General features: G+C 45.8%; 2 protein-coding genes across 6 annotated transcripts in view; one reads left to right on the forward strand and one right to left on the reverse strand.

Moving 5' to 3' along the window:
* The window catches only part of LOC135323122 (ras-related protein Rab-44-like), a gene marked incomplete at its 5' end in the record, with an annotated part of 48,041 nt that overhangs the window by 12,945 nt on the left and 16,749 nt on the right, over window positions 1-18,347 (reverse strand). The window lies entirely within an intron of this gene.
* Window positions 692-17,428, forward strand: CD300LF (CD300 molecule like family member f). Of its 5 annotated transcripts, none has more exons than XM_031469030.2 (7): window positions 692-864; window positions 11,440-11,769; window positions 13,216-13,264; window positions 14,032-14,141; window positions 15,921-15,943; window positions 16,270-16,419; window positions 16,847-17,428. In XM_031469030.2, exons 1-7 carry the CDS (start codon window positions 822-824, stop codon window positions 17,075-17,077), a joined length of 936 nt encoding a protein of 311 aa, XP_031324890.2. In that variant the 5' UTR covers window positions 692-821; the 3' UTR covers window positions 17,078-17,428. The 5 variants fall into 5 exon arrangements, with proteins under 5 accessions (XP_031324890.2, XP_031324889.2, XP_031324888.2 ...); XM_031469029.2 differs by having other exon boundaries at window positions 693-864; window positions 14,029-14,141; XM_031469028.2 differs by having other exon boundaries at window positions 694-864; window positions 13,168-13,264.

The following is an 18,347-nucleotide window of genomic DNA, read 5'->3' on the forward strand; positions in this document are numbered from 1 at the left end:
GAAGGTATAATCGACAACTTTCTGGAGGATTCAGGCTGGAGTCAAGATCCACGGGTTCTCATCGTGTAAGCTAGGGCACAGTGATCAGAGTTTCGGGTATGCTCTCAGGACAGAGGCCCTTCTTGCCCATTGGACCAGTACTTCCCTGTGCACGTGTCCCTACTCTTTGAGTCCCTTTCTTTTAGTAGGTATTTTGGGTTTTGATATCACCCTCAACTCCTCATTCCAATCTCTGGTCTAGTTGGAATCTAGACTCTCTCCTCTGGTGGAGCCTGTCAGCGAGAACAGGCTACAGCCTCCTTCACCTTCCAACCCTTCTGCTTTCGGCCCCCTCATAATGCAGGTGAACTCCTGATCCTCCAGACTCCTAGGAATTTGACTACCCCTGAAGTGCCATGTATAGGGCATTGTGTCCATCAGACTTGGCTCTCCACTTCCTCTCTGAAGGAGCTGGGTTTCCCCCAACCCAATCTTCCCACCAGAGGGGAAGGCTTAAGTAAGAGCTGGTTGGACCTGGTGGGTTGGCAAACTTCAAGACCAAGAAGGCGTCACAAAGTTTCTCCTTTTAGAAAACCCACCATGGCTCTGGACAGGGAGGTATTTCTCAAGAATTTATTCATAATCTCTTCTTGCATTGCTAACTGCATTGAAATTTCACCCGTTCCACCTCCTTCCTCTTTTAGTTATTCACCAGTGGGAAGGGACTGAAGGAGGAAGTGTAAGAGCGAGAGTGAGCGAAAGCAGAAGGGTTGGAAGATGAAGGAGGCTGTAGTTGGTTCTTGCTGAGAGGCTCCATCAAGGGGGACCTGTGTGAAGAGAAGATGCACCTGCTTCTGCTCTTCCTTCTCATCCTCTGGCTTTCAGGTGAGTGGGCCCTGGGTCTGCATTCATGGGGAAAGCTTATTGGGCAGGAGGAAGTGGCTGGCGGAGTGGGGGAGGGGATCTAGCAAGGTGACCTACTGAGAAACCAACCCCGTTTCTAAGTAGTTCCTCCCAGTCATGAGCCTGTGTGTTTCATCCACTCACTCCCTCACTCGGTGTTTCAGTGCCCATGGTTGCCAACGCAGAAATATGGAGCATGGTCTTAATAATGAAACCAGCACCAGGCATAACTCCTGACCACCCAGGGGCTGATAATTCAAATGGGCACATGGATGGGTTCCCTAGTCAGGGAAAAGCAGAGGAGCCCTGGTTGCTCAGCAGGGCTGGTGAATACTCGTTCCAGCATGGTCACCTTCTGGAATGTGTGATGAGCAAGGGAAGGCTCTGGGGAAGGAGTGAGGGTGAAGGGGGCCTGGAAGGAAGGGAAGCAGACGGGGAGAGAGAGGTGATTCTAGACTTTTAGGGGTAGAAGGAAACAGTAGAAGTTGCTGAAGAAACGGAAATGTCAAGAGGAGGTAAGCTTGGTAGAAGAAGAGGAGAGGAGGGGCTGAGAGGTGAACAGAGATGAAGGTTGAAGTCAACTTGAAGTTGAAGGGTGCCGTTTTGATTAAAGGGATGCTGGGGGGCCTCAGAGCTCAGTGTTTGGGCGCCTTCTCTATCTAGAGTCACTCTCTTGTTGATCTCATCTTCTCTCTTGGCTTTAAATACCGTCTCTATACAGATGACTCCTGATTTTGTATCCCTAGCCTGGACATCTCCCTGAACTCAAGAATCTTCTATCCAATTGTCCATTTGACAATTTCACTCAGATGTTGACATTTCAAATATGACCTGACCACATCTTCACCCCTCAAGTCCCTTCCTCTCCCATCCTGTGTTCGGCAACTCCATCTTTTCAGGTGATCAGGCAAAACCTAGGAGTATCCGTCTCTCCTCTCATATCCCATACTGATATTTTGAAAATGTAAGCCAGAGCCTCTCTCTCCTCTAGTCAAAACCCTCCAATGACTTCCTATCCTACTCAGAGTGAAAATCCAAAGTCCTTACAGAGGCTACAAGATGCTCACCATCTGGGTCCCCTCATCACATCATTTCTCTAATCTCCTACTCTGCTCCCCATGGCTCAACCCACTCCAGCCACATTGGCCTCTTAAATGTTCTTTGATCATGCCAGACACACTCCTGCCTCAGGGCCTTTGCACTTGCTGTTCAAACTGCCCATAGCGCTCTTCTTCAGATAGCCACAGCCTCCAGTCCTCATATCATTCACATCTTTCCTTGTCACTGAGGCCTTCATTGATGACTCCAATTAAAATAGCAATACTTTTGCATTGTTTTTCTCCATTGTTTGTCCTCTTCCTTTCCCTGCCTTGAAAGAATGTAAATTTCAGGAGGGCTGGGATTTTTGTGCCTACAGCCATAGTAGGTGTAGATTAGACAAATAGTAAGTATTAGTTGAATGAGTGAATGCATCTAACGGAGAGGGAACAATATGATTGCCCCCTGACCAAATCTTTCTAGTTCTGCTTTCTTAGAACTGAATAATTGAGAGTCTTAACATTAACTGGAGAGGATATTGCCCGTGGGAATGTAAAATGGTGCAGCAACTTTGGAAAACAATTTGACATTCTTGAAAATGTTAAACAGGTGGTTATCACATGACCTAGCTGTTCCACTCCTAGGTATATATCCAAGAGAAGTGAAGACATTTATCCATGTGAAAAACTTGTATGCAACTGTTCATGGCAACATAATTCATAACAGCCAAAAAGTGGAAACAATCTAAATGTGTATAAGTCGATGGATGGATAAGTAACATGTGGCATACCCAGACCATGGAATACTATTCAGCCATAAAAAGGAATGAAATACTAACACATGTTACGACCTGGATGAACCTGGAAAACATTAAGCTCAGTGAAAGAGTCCAGACACAAAAGGCCATACATTGTATGATTCCACCCATATGAAATGTCTAGAATATGTAAATTCATAGGGACAGAAGGTAGATTATTATGTTGCCAGGGGCCGGGGGAGGGAGTAAGGGAGAGGGACCACTGATGAGTATGGGGTTTCTTTCTGGGCTGATGAAACTGTTCAGGAATTGGTGGTGACGTTTGCATAGTTTTGTGAAAGTTCTACAAAACCACTGAGCTCTACACTTTAAAAGGGTGAATTTCATGGTATATGAATTATATCTCAATAAGGAAATAATCAAGGAGCAGAGAGAAGAGCCAGGAGCAGTCAAGTTCTGAGGAAAGTTGCTGGGTGGCGTTTGCCGTTCTGTGGTCACCTGTGGATCTGAGGCTCCAGAATGGGGTATTCAGGGCAACCAGACACCCCGATGTGACCTATGACTCTTTCATGTGGTCTAATTTGATTATTCATCCCATCAGTCATGGACATGAAAATGATACTTCCAAGCAGTGATAGGTGCTGCGAACAAAGCTGAGCTAGACCCCTGACACAGTGAGGGAGACTCACGGGCCGGTGGGAGTGCCTTCCACAGGGTGGGCTTACAAGGAGCCCCCTGAGGAGGAGCCATCTGAGCTGAGACCTGGAAGACAAGAAGGAGCAGGCACTTCAGATCAGAGACAGCTTTTCAGGCACAGGAAGAGCAAGCGCAAAGGCTCTGTGGTGGAAATGAGCTTGGCCTTGGTACGGCTAAGGAACAGAAAGGCCTTGTGACGTCCTTACTCGCTTCGCAACCGCCTGCTAGGGCCGATTGGGAGGCTACTATTAACTATTTGGGGAAAAGGTCTTGGGGAGGAGAGAGATGTGTGGCTCAGCCTAGAGTTTTGGGGTAGAAACGGAGAAGGTAGACTTTGGGTGAGAAGTTAGGAGACAAACTGAAAAGCAAGGAATGCACTTAAAGGACTGCTTGTTCCCCTCTGACACCTGGGAACAGGGGAACTTGATGGTGAGCAGTTTTGGGTAGTGTGGGTGTGTGTGCTTGCATGCTTTGGTTTAGGAATGATCTCGAGGCAGAGTGGGAATTTTTCTCTGAAGCGGAACAGACACAGCTGTGTGCTAGTAGGAACCCAGTTGCCAGTGTGAACTTCTGTGCCACCTGTCACCAGCATCTCCCATGGAAATTCTGATTGCAAGTAGCACATTTAACCAGCACTGCTTCCCTCTTCTGAAGAGTTCACTGTTTTAAAAGTACACACACACACAAATCAACCAGGAAGTTCCCACTGAGCTTTACAGCATTCATTTTCTGTGAGAAAAGAGAGAGACTTACAATTACCGTAAGTTTTTCACAGAAAAATCAGCTGCCTTTCCCAAATGAAGCCTCACCATAAGTGGTGGCAGAGATGGACAAGATCGCAAGTGTGCTGATCCAGAGCCAGACTAGCTGACGTCCCCTGCTGTGCTAGAGGCGGGTCCAGTCCTGACTGTTAGACCGCGAGCCAGTCACCTCCCCACTGGGGCTCAGCTTCCACTTGATCGGGGATTAGTCCCCATCATCTGGGCTGAGAGTAACCATGCATGATGAGGGTGCTGCCTCTTGGAGCTCTGGGCTGCCCCTGTGCGGGAGGGTTCTGACAGCAGTACTCTGCCATTGTTCATGGGGAGTGGGCACCTGGATGGAAGGGTTGAAGATGTGAGTGGATAGAGAGTAAAAGGGGCAGACCTAATACTAAATGCTCAGTTGAGACATGGCAACCAAAGATGCAATGGCTGTCTACATCAGAGTCCTAGGGTTGCTGGGAAACATTACTAACTTAGTGGCTTAAAACAACACACATTTATAATGTTACAGTCTAATGATCAGAATTCTAAGATGAGTCAGCAGGGCAGCATGCCTCCTGGTGACTCTGGGGGCAGAATCCGATTCCTCAACTCTTCCAGCTCCCAGAGGCTGCCCGCCTTCCTTGGCGTGTGGCCCTACATCACTCCAGCTTCTGCTCCATTGTCACCTCTCTTTTGCTCACTCTGACCCTCCTGCCTCCCTCTGATAAGGACCTTTGTGGTTATATTGGGCCACCATAATCTCTCCATCTCAAGATCCTTAATTTAATTACATCTGCAAAGTTCCTTTTTTGCCATGTAAGGTTTAGGTTGCCTATCACACTATTAAACAGCCCTATCCAGGCATTTATTTCTCCCCACTATGATTTGGAAATAATAAATGCTCATTGTTGGCACTTAGGAAAGTACAGGAAAAAAATGAAGAAATTAGTAAAAATAAAGAACCTTGTATCTGCCTTAATGCCCAAGGCAACCAGTTGTTAACATCTTGGTTTATTTCTTTTTAATCTTTTTTTTTCTATGCCTATTTTAACAGTTAGTTGAGATTTTACTGTGCATGACGTTAAAAAAAACTCTCATTTTCACTTCACACGAGAATTTTCCTCATAATTAAAAATATTTCTAAGCATAATTATCAGTGCATTGTATTTCATTATATACTTTATCATTTTCCTAATTGATGGATGTTAACCTTGTTTCCTTTCTTATTGCTATTGTAAATTATTTGGTAACAAATCTTTGGGCACACTTTTTTGTTAGCATCTCTGGTTATTTTTTGAGGACCAAATCCTAGAAGCATAGTTACTGGAGCAAAGGGCATGACTGTGTTTGATGCCCACAACTGCCTTATTGCTTTCTGTATGGTTGAATCAGTTATATTCCTTCCAGCAGCTTTTCCGAGTGCCCAGTCCATCCCGTCCACGTCAGCAAAACATGAGTCATTAAAACTTGGTTGGTTGGATGTCTGAAAAATGGCGTGTCTTCCACATTTTTTATTTGCTAGATTACTTAAATTAGATATTTGAGTTTTATTATCCACTGAATTTCCTCTTCGTGACTTGCCTCCTCTTACTGCTCATCAATTTTCTGAATAGGGTCTTAACGCTTTTCTTGTATACACTCTTCATCAAGAGAACCACTATTAAGCCTTTTCTGTGTTATGTGTTCTAAATATATCTCTCAGTCTGTTCTTTGCCTTTTCAGTCCTTTTTAAAATTAAAAAAAATTTTTTTTTTGCAGGGGAGTAGGTAGTTAGGTTTATTTATTTATTTATTTTATTATTAATTTTTTAATGGAGGCACTGGGGATTAAACCCAGGACCTTGTGCATGCTAAGCATGCACTCTACCACTTGACCTATATACCCTCCCCCTCAGTCCTTTTTTTGAAAATTGGTTTTTCCAAGAGCTACCTTTGCATATATACTACTATATATGCAATATATAGTATAGCTACATATAGTCAAATTCACTGACTCTTTCTTGTGTGATGCAGTCAGTCCACTAATTTTAAGTTTAGAAAGTTCTCCCTGTCATCCAGAATTGTATAAAGATTCTCTTGTACTTTCTTCCAGTTTAAAAAATGCTGTGCTGTTTTATGCTGACCTCCTTAATCTCTCTGAATTTACCTAAATGGAGCATACTGAGAGGTGACAGGATAGGGTTATGTCCTAAACTTTCCCTTCCCTGCTTATCTTTTTAGTCTTCTATGGTATCTGTGAATTTCTTAAATAGACAAGGTTTGTTTTTAGACTATTGACTCTGTTCTACCGATATGTTTGTCTAGTCTTGTTAGAATTCCATGCTGGTTTCTTTATTATGGGCTGTACCATTTTACTATCTGGAAGGCAAGTCCCTCCTCATTACTCATCTTTAAGATGTTAAAAATTCTCGTCTGTTCATTTATTCAAATAATATCCAGTATAATATATTTTATATAATATTTATTATGTATAATACACATACAGATACACACATGTGTATGGATAGAGATTATCTGAAAAAATGTACATGTTCCAAAAATGTTCCAGGGATTTTGGAGTTAAATATATAAGCTTATTTGGGAAGAAGGTAAATTGTTACAATAAATAGCATTTTATTCAGGATCATAATATAGCTCTTCTTTTATATTTAAAAGTTTATATCTGTCAAGAAAATTTCATTGTGTTTGTGTATGATTTTTTTTTCTGTAAGCCCTGATTGTTTCTGTTAAGATTATGCCTAGGTATTTAATGTAACTTTATTACTATTGTAAGTGAGCACTTTTCCACTTCACTCTCCAACTACTTATTACTGGTTTATAGGGAAGCCATTTATTTTGATATATTTATTGGGTATTTAGCCACTCTATTAAATTCCATTATAAATTAAAATACTTTTAAACTTAGATTAAAAATTTGTCTCTAAATGTTATTATTTCCCCCCAATAATTATATGCTATTTTTCCATGTCTCATTACATTGGCCAGAATTTCCAACATCAAGTTACTGTATATATTGGGAACTCATTATATATACATATATGGAAATCATATTCTTGATTTCATTTGGAACGTCTATAGTATTTCACTGTTAAAAATAATTTGGCTGTTGGTTTATCTTAAAAATTTCTTCATTGTAGAAAATATCACATATACAGTGATATGTGGATACAGAATCAATGTCCAGGTTTATACATTATTATAAAGCACACCAATGTCTTGCAATTGTGGTATTTGCTGAGGCTTTTAATAGATAATCTTTATCAGATAAAGGAAGTCCTACTCTTATTGTGCTAGGAGTCTTGAAAAACCATGAATAGGTGTTAAATTCTCTCAGATACTTTTGTCTGCATCTGTTGAGATGCTCATATGATTTTTCTCCTTTACTCGGTTAATGAGGCACATTGCACTCGTTGATTATCTAACAGCCAAACAATTTTGCATTCTTGGCATAAACCCAACTTGGTGATGATGCATTATCCTTCTTAAATGTCCCTGGATTCAGCATGGTGATTTTTTTGTTTCAGACTTTGCACTTAATGTTCATAGGTGATATCTGCCTGTAATATTTCTTTCTTGCTCTGCCCTTGTCAGATTTTGGCATCAAGATTATGTTAATCTCACTGAGTGCATTTGGGATTGCATCCTCTTTCCTTTGTCCCAGAATTTTTTGGTGTAGGATAGACATTATTTCTTCCTTCAGTGTTTCCTAGCTATCTCCATTGAAGCCGTATGGGTCTGGAGTTTTCTTTTGTGGAGGTTTTTAATAATGGATTTGATTTATTTAAGTAGCTGTAAGATTATTCATGTTTTCTGTTTCTTTTTGTGCTATTTTAGCATTTTGTATTATTTTTGCTGAGCACCTATTCCACCTAAAATTTCAAATTTATTGACATAATCTTGTTTAGATGTCCTTTTAGTATCCTATCCCATTATTACCTTATCCTTTTATTATCTAAGGTGTGCAGGATACGTAGTGATGTCCCCATTTTCATTCCTGATATTCATCATTTAGTTCCCTTTCTTTCTATCACGAACATCTTACTAGGGTTATTTATTTATTTACTTTTAACCAACTTTTGGCTTTGTTGATTTTTCCTTATTATATCTTTTTTTCTACTTCATTGATTTTTTTTAACCTCATTATTTTGGCGGAGGGTACAGCTCAGTGGTAGAGCACATGCCTAGCATGCACGAGGTCCTGGGTTCAATCCCCGGGACCTCCACTAAAAAAAAAAAAAAAAGTTAATTAAATAAATAAACCCAAATAAACTAGTTAATTAAATTTAAAAAACTTTATTATTTCCTTTCTTCTACTTTCTTCTTTCCTCCCACTTCTTCTGTTTTTTTTAACTTTTGAAATAGATGTTTAACTTATTAAATTTAAGCCCTTTTTCCCCCTAACATATGCATTTAATACCATAAAATGTCCTTAAGCGTAACTCTAGATGCATCCCACAAGACTCTTTTAAATGAAGGTATAATTTACATATAGTAAAATGTATAGGTTTTAAGTGTACAATTCTATGAGTTTCAACAGATGCATGTAACTTGTAACTCCTATCAAGATACAGAACATTTCCATCACCCAGAGTTCCTTAGTGCCTTCTAGTCTTTCCCTGACCCACGAATCACTGCTGTAATTTCTGTCACCAGAGGTTACTTTGCCTGATGTGCACCTTCACGTAAGTGGGATCATGAAGGGTGTTCTATTTTGATCTTTCACTCAGCATGTTTTTGAGATTCATCCATGTCGTTTTGTATGTCACTAATTCATTGTATCTTATTATTTTATAGTTTGCCATTGCTGTGAATATGCCACCATTTATCTATTCTCCTGTTGGTGGGCATTTGAGTTACTTCTAATTTGTGGTTATTATGAATAAAGCTGCTATGAAAATTCTATTTTTTTGTGGACATTTGTTTTTACTTCTCTTAGATAAATACCTAGGAGTAGAATTTCCAGATGTATGATTTGTTTTATAAGAAAACCACTTTTACAGTGTTCCAAAGTGGTATGTAAAGTAGAAACAACCCAAATGGCATCAACTGATGGAAGGATAAACAAAATGTGGCATATCCATAGTATGGAATAGTATTCAGCCACAAAAAGGAATGAAACACTGACACATCATAACATGGGTGAATCTGTAAAACATTATGCTAAGTGAAAGAAGCCAGACACAAAAGGTGGTACACTGCATGATTCCATTTACATGAAATGTTCAGAAAGGCAAATCCATAGAGACAGAAAGTAGATTAGTGGTTGCCAAAGGCTTCAGGGAAGACAGAAGTGGGGAATCACTGCTAATGGGTACAGGGTTTCTTTCTGAGGTGATGAAAATGTTCTAGAATTGGATAGAGTTAATGGTTGCACAACTTTGTGAATATCTTAAAGACCACTGACCACTTTCAAAGATAAAATCTTTGATAGGAAATTATATCTCAAGTTTAAAAGTGGGCAAAAATGTAAATCCTTAGCCTTATATGCACTTCAGTTAATTTTAGAAAGGAAGAAAATTATCACAGTTTTTGACTTAGCAAATTAGGAAAAGATAACAAGCAGTAATCTCAAGGAAATGAAATTATACATGTGAGAAATTAATAATTCAGGAAATAAAAACAGCAAAATTTACTAACTAAATCTCAAAATGGTTTAACACAGGAAAAAAGTAGGAAGGGGGAAAATCAGTGAGGAAGGGAATATTATGGCACATGTAATCAATAAAATAAACAGCGTGTGTAATCAAAATTTGTTATTATAATAGGTATCAAAAGTTTAATTGTAAGAGGATGCTTTATAATTGCAGAATTTTAGGCTAACACATACTCCAGAAAATAGGTAACTTTGAGGGAAAAAGAAAACAAAAGAATATAATTTATTAAAGAATGAGAAAAAAAACTTGAATAAGTCAATATTCACGGAGAAAAAAAATTTAAGTAGTCAAAGAATTTGCCCCAATAAAGATTTGCCAGATAGTTTTGTGGACAAATTATTAAGATCCTAAAGAAACAAAAATTCCTTTGCACTCTTTGTGTTATGATCGCAGAGCACCAAAAAATGGAAGTCTGCCAGGTCAATTGTGTGAAAGTAGCAGGTCTCTACTATTAATCCTGATAAAGATGCACAAAGGAAATGACAGAAAGAACCTCCCTTAGGAGGATGGGTCTGAGTTGAGCCTGGACAGCATGTTCGGCCGGCAGACAGAATTTGTGATAGGCTGGATCGCTGTTGCTTCTAAATAAGCCAATGGTTTAAAATCGAGAGGTTCCAACCCCAAACCCAGGTTTTGGGCTACTGCAGAAAAATGAAAAGATTCGAAATTATGTTGCCTGCCTCCTGCATGAGGACAACGGCCTGAGGGGGACGGGGCCGTGCCTCTGCCTGGGGTATCTGCTCTCTGGATTGCCGTGGTCCTCGCTACTTCTCAGGGTCTGATGCTGAGACCTAGTGACCGCTGCCATTTTCCATCTTGTGTGAGTGTTATTTTCTTACAGTAAAGAAACAACACTCTGTATCCTGAGTCTTTCAAGGGTGAGGAAGTGAAGGAAAGAAGAACATAAAAGAAAATGCTGCTTTACTCTGATACCTGCCTTACTGCAGAGTTACAGTGCTCAAGACAGAATGGATTGGCATAAGGACAGACAAATGGATCAACAGAACAGAATGGGAAATCCATCAATAACTCACAGATTTGCTTTTTGACAAAGGAACCAAAGCAATTCGATGGGAAGACGACGAGACCTGTGTGATGTGGATTCCACAGTGTGGGGGGCCAACTGGCATCCCTGTTTTGGTCGACTTCAGAGGCGTTCCTGCCAGGGTGGTTTATTGTAGAACCACTAGAAGCAATTAGAACCATTAGGAACAGCTTCTCTTAGGAACAGCTGGGTGATGGGGCCTCTTCACCTGGACCTCTGAGGTCATCAGTACAAAATCATCTTCTGTGGAAATGGGTCCTCTGGTCTTTCCTCCCCATCAGGCCAGCATAACACAGACGATCGCAAAACCAACAAACAAAAATTGATTGAAATATAAAGACTTCCTGGGCATACACAGGGAGAAGGGGTGAACTACAGGAAGCTATTATTGCTCAGTGTCAACATTTTGTTTCCTTGAGATCTGTGGTTGCGCTTTTATAGGATTTTCCTGGTGGCTTGACCCAGTGGAAGTTTGAAGGATGAAATGTCTTCATGTGTAAGGAATATTCCCTTCTTCAGTTTTACTCAGGCCCTTAGGTCTAGTGAAACTCTCCACAATGCAGGAGGCTGTGGCCCTGCCCTCAGGGTGGGAGGTGACAGGTGCATGGTTTGTGTTTTCCAGGTTCAGCTGCCATCATGGGTCCAAAAGCAGCGAGAGGCCTGGAGCGGGGCTCGCTGACTGTGCAGTGTCAATACGGCCCTGGGTATAAGAACTACGTGAAGTGGTGGTGTCGAGGAGCTGACTGGGGCCGCTGCAAGTTCGTTGTTAAAACCACTGGATCAGAGCAGGAGGTGAAGAAGGACCGTGTGTCCATCAAGGACAATCAGAAAAATCGCTCGTTCACTGTGACCATGGAGAAGCTCAGGCTGAACGATGCAGACACTTACTGGTGTGGGATTGAGAGAACTGGAACTGACCTGGGGGTCCAAATTGAAGTGACCGTTGACCCAGGTAAGAGTATGTGTATGTGTGGATGTGTCTTCTCAGGGCCTGCCCTGTCCTGGTCCCTGGGGTCCATCTTAGGTGACTTAACTGTCATGCAGAGGGAACTGTCACAGGGGGTGGGTGAGTCCTGAGGTCTCATAGGACCCCCACTGGCCACTTGGGATGGGGAGGGACAGGGCTTCCCTTAGATGCTCTCATGGCTCCCAGGGCCTCCTCCGGGATGGGATCAAGCCCTTCTTGGCACATTATTTTTCCCTTGGCACAGTCAGTGCCTGAGTCTCTTGCCCAAGGAGATAAATATGATGGTCCCAGTTTCAGCCCATGGGCAAAAGGGACCCTCTTCCATGGACCCAGAGACCCCAATTCCTGCCAATGCTTTCCTGGGAGCTTTGGTGCCCAGGGGTTCCTGCCCCTTCTGAAGTTTGGGACTGGGACTTCATAGCTCCTGTTCCCACCCCCTGTTCCATATCCAGTCCCAGAGAAAGAGACCCAGCACAGCGGGGGTGCTGTGGTTAATTCCTGGGGTCTGAAAAGGCCTCCACAGTCAAAGGGCTGCATTCCTGGTGGCTGAAATCCCATCCTGAGCCATTTACACATACGGGATTAAGGATGTTCTCTTCCTAAGTCCTTCTAGAATGCAAACGCTTCTGGGCACGTTGGCTCAGGGGTCTCAGTGCCTTGGTGCGAATGAGTCTATCTGTTGGGCTCTCCTTCCGCTGACCCTTGGGCAGGCGGCACCAGCTCAGAGGGCTCCTGTGTCAAGGGGGGCGGGCACACAGCCAACAGAGCCCCCACCACACCCGGAGCCCTTGAGGCACGTTATACTTGCAAAGCACAGCACGATCATTGTCTCCTTGAATCCTGACAATATTCCTGAGAAATACGCATCCCCATCTTAGAAGCCTAATAACTTGCCCCAAGTAAAGGCTCTTCCTGAACCCTATGCTTTTGTTCAGGGCTGGTCCTGACCTTTGAAGTCACAGGTCTTGGGTGTGTTACCCCCCGGGGAAGCCCCCATCCTGCTCCTCTCCTTGCTGGATGCATAAGATGGGGGGGGGAGGGGCATTGGCCGAGGCCTGGTCATAAGCAGCTGGAGTATCTAAATTTCAGCTGAACTCCAGCTGCCCGTGTCCTGGGGCAACCCTGGGCCCCTCTAACCTTCCAGGTTCTGCTTGGTGTCCTCCCTGGACCTGTGCCAGCCCCACCTGCCTCTGAGGCTCTGAGGCTCCTAGAGGCCAGGGAAATGTGAAGGTCCAGGCTATAGGCCCCTTGCCGTGGCCCTGCTCCAGAATCCTCAGGCCAGGGCAGCCCGTGCTCCCCCCCATCCCCCAGGTTCAGAGCCACGGGCAGGGCTGGGGGTGGGTGAGCAGGCCGAGCAGTGGGTAATCTGGTCTGTACGCCAAGCACCAGCTGCAGTGCCGACCACCACCTCCACTACCACCACGTTCACAGCGCCAGTCACCACGGGAGACACCAGAGGCCACCCCTCCAACGGCGGCAGGTAAGCCAGCTCAGATTGTGCTGTTCCCGGTGGCCCACTCCTCCGACGGCGGGACCCTCTGTGGTCCTGGGTCCCAGCCAGAGCTTGTCTCCGGCTCAGGAATGCTGGGGGCTCCTCTCACTTGCTCTCACAGCTCAGGAAGCCAGAAATGAAATCAAGCTGTCGGCAGGGTTGGCTCCTTCTTGGGGCTCCAGTGTAGACCCTGTCCCAGTCCTCTTTCCTGGCTTCGGGTGGTTCCCTTGACTTGTGACAGCATCAGTGCAGTCTTTGCCTCTGTCACCACATGGCCTTCTCCCTGTATGTCTGTGTTCCCCAAGTTCCCTTTTATAAGAACACCAGTCATTGGATTAAGGTCCATCCTAATCCAGTATGACCTCATCTTAACTTGACGACATCTGCAAAGATCTTAGTTCCAAAGAAGTCACCTTCCCAGGTTCTGAGTGAACACAGATGACAGGGTAAGGGACACTGTCCCACCAGTGTGGAGGCCAGTGTAGAAGCAGGGAGGCCTTTTCGGAACCTGTTGCCATAAAATTTCTCCTTGGCTTTTAGACCCATTGAAACACTTTGTGGAACCCTCCTCTCCTTTTTTTAAAAAAACATCTTTGAGGGCACCCAGAAGTGGGGGTTCCCAGGCTGGAAACCACAGGCCTGTAAGTCAAAAGGTCTAGTGGTGCGTGTCCGACACTGCTACCAGTTGGGTGGGATAAGGCCAAAGGCGGGAGGGGGGCTGGGGTGCATGAAGCATCCTCTGTTGTTCGCAGCAGTGTCTTCATGAATCTCAGCGTCCTCATTCCCCTCGTCTTTGCTGTGTTGCTGTTTCTGTTGGTGGTGGCCTCACTCGTGGCTTGGAGAATGATGAAGCGACAGAAGAAAGGTGAAGGGACCTGGCTGTCACTGGGCTGGGGCTGGGCTGGGTGGAAATGTGTGGGGAAGTGTGTGGGGCTGATGGCCAGCATGATCATTCGGGAGCCATCTGGTCACACAGTCTGGAGGGGACGCTGTCCCAAAGGCCATGGCAGCTGGTAGTCTGATGGGGCCGGAGGGAGGTCTGGAGCTTGTAGGTGAGCCCACGAGGTTTGGGGTTAGATCTGCCTTGTATTCCCTCCTTGCTCTTCTCGCCTCTCTGCTCAGCCTCCCTGTCTGTTTCCTGGTTTGACTCTTGCTGGCAGAGGTGGCAATGGTCTTAGACTAGCAGCCCTGCTAGGGTACCCAGACACTTTAGTAGAATTCGTGTGGTTGCCAAGGAGGTACTGAGCTGACATAGGGACAGAGAGAAACACACACACACACACACAGACACACACGGATGTATACACACACGAGTGAATGTACGCACATGCACAAACACGTGTACCCATGTGTGCATGCCTGCACACACAACATAGCACACACTCGAATGCACACATGGTGCCTGGACATGTGTGCCTGCACACACAGGTGAGCTCACAAATGACAGACGCATGTGCAGGTACCCACACGTACACAGCCCTCTGGGTTTCAGCAGAAAGCTCGGCGGCAACTCCTAGTCTTGCTCCTCCTCTGCCCTGGCCCTTTCTCAGGCTGCCCTACTTGCTCTGTGTAAACTTGCCCTTTCAGGAAGGGCGTCTGCTCACGAGCCTGCACTCGTCAATCACGAGGTCTGGCCTCAGCCAAACCCTTTTCCTGTCTGGCTCCACTTCCACATTCTTACAGTAATTGCACCTCTTCCTTTTCTCAGAACCCACTGGGACCTAAGCTCTCACGGGGCCCAGTGGTAAAGTAACACGGCTCCCTCCCCCACAGCCTGGGGAATCTTGTGGTCTGGGAAGAGGGGAGCCTAACTCTTGTTCATCACATCTTCTCCCAAATGTACTGTCCGTGATCTAAGTTCTAAGTCCATTCTGCCCCCCTCGGTATCTAAGAGCCGAGGGTGTTTAGGTGTCGTCTGCTGAAGGTGTTTCTTTGTTGTCTGTAAAGCAGGAGGGGTAAGGGTGGCAGGGGGAGGGCAGGGACAGAAAGAAATAGGAACCAGAGAGCACCTGAAACTGGTCCATACAGTGAACCACTTAGAGGGCAGCTTGGAGCAATCCTGTCTCCGCAGATAACTTGTACTGGTGGAGCACGGCCAGCGCACCAGGAAAGCACAGGAGAAAAAGGCTTGGCCACTCAGCAGCCCACACCGCCCCGGGAGACTAATCAGAATTCAGTGGGATGAGCGTGATGACATAGTCATAAATCAAGTGCCCTGGGAGCTGGGGAGGGAGGGATTCAACAGCCTGGGGGGCTGGGGAAGGCAGGTGTGACTTTGAGTTGACCCCTGAATGACGAATCAGGTGGGGAAATGGTGGAATTACAGGCAGGACTTCCAGCAGAGGTTGTGGGCTGAGCCGCATCCCAGGGGAGTTGATAGCTGGCAGGGCCACCTGAGCAGCTGATAGTTCTGTGATGGGGAGAACAGGTGGGCCAAGGTCTCATTTTTTAGATGGAGAAATGGAAGCTCAGAGCTCAGAGAGGTGAAGTGACCAATGTCCCAGAGTGTGTCATCTGAGGAGTCAGAATTAGAACCAGTCTCCTCTCTCTGAGCCTGGAACCTCATCCTTTCTCTTCCTCAGACCTGAGCACGCCTGTGAGTCACTGGATGGGCTTTCTAACTCTAATTGCTTTTGTCTTTTAGCTGCTGGGATGTCCGCAGAGCAGGTAAGAGCGTCCCCGAGCTCAGACCAGAGACATCAGCCAGCTCCTTTCCCTCCTTCCTCATTTTCCATCTCCCAGGAACACAGAGATCCAAATGTATCCAACAAACCCTGTGCCAAAATGTCCATATACTCACAATCCAGCTGCACTGCCTGGGCAAGGGCCCTGGGAGGATGCTGGAATCAGCCAGAAGGGAGGAGGGCCGGGAGGGGGCAGGCGTGGGAGACAGAGGAGGTGGGGACTGTAGAGGAAGCTGAGAGATAGGGTCCTGGGGAGGCAGAGAGCCAGGTGCCCCTCCCTGGAAGAGAAACCTGTGCATCCTCTCCTAGGTGCTTCAGACCCTGGAGAGCGACATCTGCTACGCAAACTTGAGCCTTCAGCAGACTGGAAACTCCTCTGTTTCCTCCCGGAAGAAGGCCTCCAGGAGCTCCTCCTCTTCTGCTCAGGCCAACCAAGTGGAAGTGGAGTATGTCACCATGGTATGTGCTTGGTGGGGCTGCTGTGGGGCTCAGACAAAACCTGCCATTGCCCCCTCCTTTGAAGATGGGCTTTCTCCGGCCCATGTGGGCACAGAGGAGGAGGGTGGGCGCCGGGTGAAGCTGCAGCCATTGAAAGATCTGCCTACAGAGCTCCCGCTAGTTTTTGGCCTTTGAAAGTGCCTCCATAGCAGGTCTCAGCACTGGGAGACTCAGAGCCGGGTCAGACGCGGTCCTCGTGCTGACCAGGGGAGACCCAGACAGGCCAAGTGACCAGGGATTCCATGCACAATGCGCTGCCCCAGCACAGAACTGAGGGAGGGGGTCTTCTGCTGTGGCTGGAGCTCAGGGTACCTGGCAGAGTGGAGGGAGGGGACGCTGGAGGGCCTGGGAGTAGATTCCAAAAGCCCTGGACGGTCTATCTCCCCAGGCCCCTCCAAGGCCTCCTCCATCTGTGGCACAGCCTCCTGCCAGCCTCTCTAACCCCGAGGACATCTCATTGCAGGCTCCCTCCCCCAGGGAGCACATTGCATATGCAGCTCTGTCTTTGGACACCTTGGATCAGGAGCCAACCTACAGCAACACGGGGTACCTTAGCACCCACGTTCCCAGCAGGAGCCATGAGGAGCCCACGGAATACAGCACCATCAGAAAGCCTTAGCCTGTGCTCCACAGGCCCCTCTCTGACTCTCCTTGAGGCCTGTGGGCACATTCCTGCTTCGTCTGCTTTCTGCTTCCAGCCCCTCATGGGACCAGTCAGTGACTGAGGCCTCTGCCTGATGCAGCCAGCATCACAGCCAGCTTTGGTTTGGGCTCAGAGCCTCATCTCAGGGGGCTTCTGGGAGTTAGACAGGGGTCTTTCCACATCCCTTTCTCTCCCACAGAGGAGGGGACTACGGATACACACTGGAACTGCTGAGGGGGTAATCACGATGATAATGGTAATAATAGTAATTAATCTTTATTTATTGCTTACCATGTATGATGGGCTGAATAAAGGTCCTCAAAGTTATTGGCATCCTAGCCCCCAGAATCTGTGAACCTTACCTTATATGGCAAAAGGGGCTGTGTGAGGATTTGGGGATGGGGAGATTATCCTGGATTGTCCAGCTGAGCCCTAAATATAACCACAAGGGTCCTTACAAGAGGGAGGCAGGAAGGTCACAGAGGGGAGGGGCAACGTGAGCAGAGGTCGGGGTGACGGGGCCAGGATCCGTGGGATGCCGCAGCCTCCAAGAACTGGAAAAGGTGAGGAGTGGGTCCTTTTCTGGAGCCTCCAGAAGGAACCAGCCCTGCAGGCACCTTGACCTTAGCTGATTTAAACTGATTTCAGACTTCTGGCCTCCAGAATTGTAGAAGTATAAATTTGTATTGTTTTAATTAAGCCACTACACTTGTAGTCATTTGTTACAGCAGCAAGAGGAAAAAATTATGCTACATGGCAGGCACTCTTCCTTAAATGCTTTACCTACAATATCTAATTTAATCATCACCACAACCCTATGAAGGCACCTTTATTATTGCCCCCATTTTACAGATGAGGAATCAGGGTACAGAGAGGTTTCAGACTTACTAAGTTTTATTGTTGGCAAGTGGGTAAGTTGGTATTTGAACTTGGGCATTTTGGCTCCAGAGTCTGGAGTCTGGGCCACCACCCCAGACTGTATATAAGGAGGCGTGTGTGTGTGTGTGTATACAGCTACTCAAATAGGGATAGTCAGTGAGTATTTACAGATGCCGGAATTACTGGCTTTATTCTAAGGTCCTGGTAGCTCTCCCTTCAAAATATGTCCTGAATCCCTTTCCAGCTTGTCTTCTCCATGGTTACCAGCCTAGTCCAAGCCACCTTCCAGCCCCTGCCTGGAGTCTCTCTTGTTCCCCGCCCCTGAGTCCTTTCTCCTCCCAGAAGCCAGTGTGATCTTTTTAAAGCA

This window comes from Camelus dromedarius, chromosome 16 (genome assembly GCF_036321535.1).
Source record: "Camelus dromedarius isolate mCamDro1 chromosome 16, mCamDro1.pat, whole genome shotgun sequence".
Lineage (NCBI taxonomy): Eukaryota > Metazoa > Chordata > Mammalia > Artiodactyla > Camelidae > Camelus > Camelus dromedarius.

Coding starts and splice junctions, on each gene's coding strand:
- CD300LF (XM_031469027.2), top strand. CDS start 822: ATGCACCTGCTTCTGCTCTTCCTTCTCATCCTCTGGCTTTCAG. Junction 11,770..13,167: donor TGAAGTGACCGTTGACCCAG/GTAAGAGTATGT, acceptor CTGTACGCCAAG/CACCAGCTGCAGTGCCGACC. Junction 14,142..15,920: donor GATGAAGCGACAGAAGAAAG/GTGAAGGGACCT, acceptor TTTGTCTTTTAG/CTGCTGGGATGTCCGCAGAG.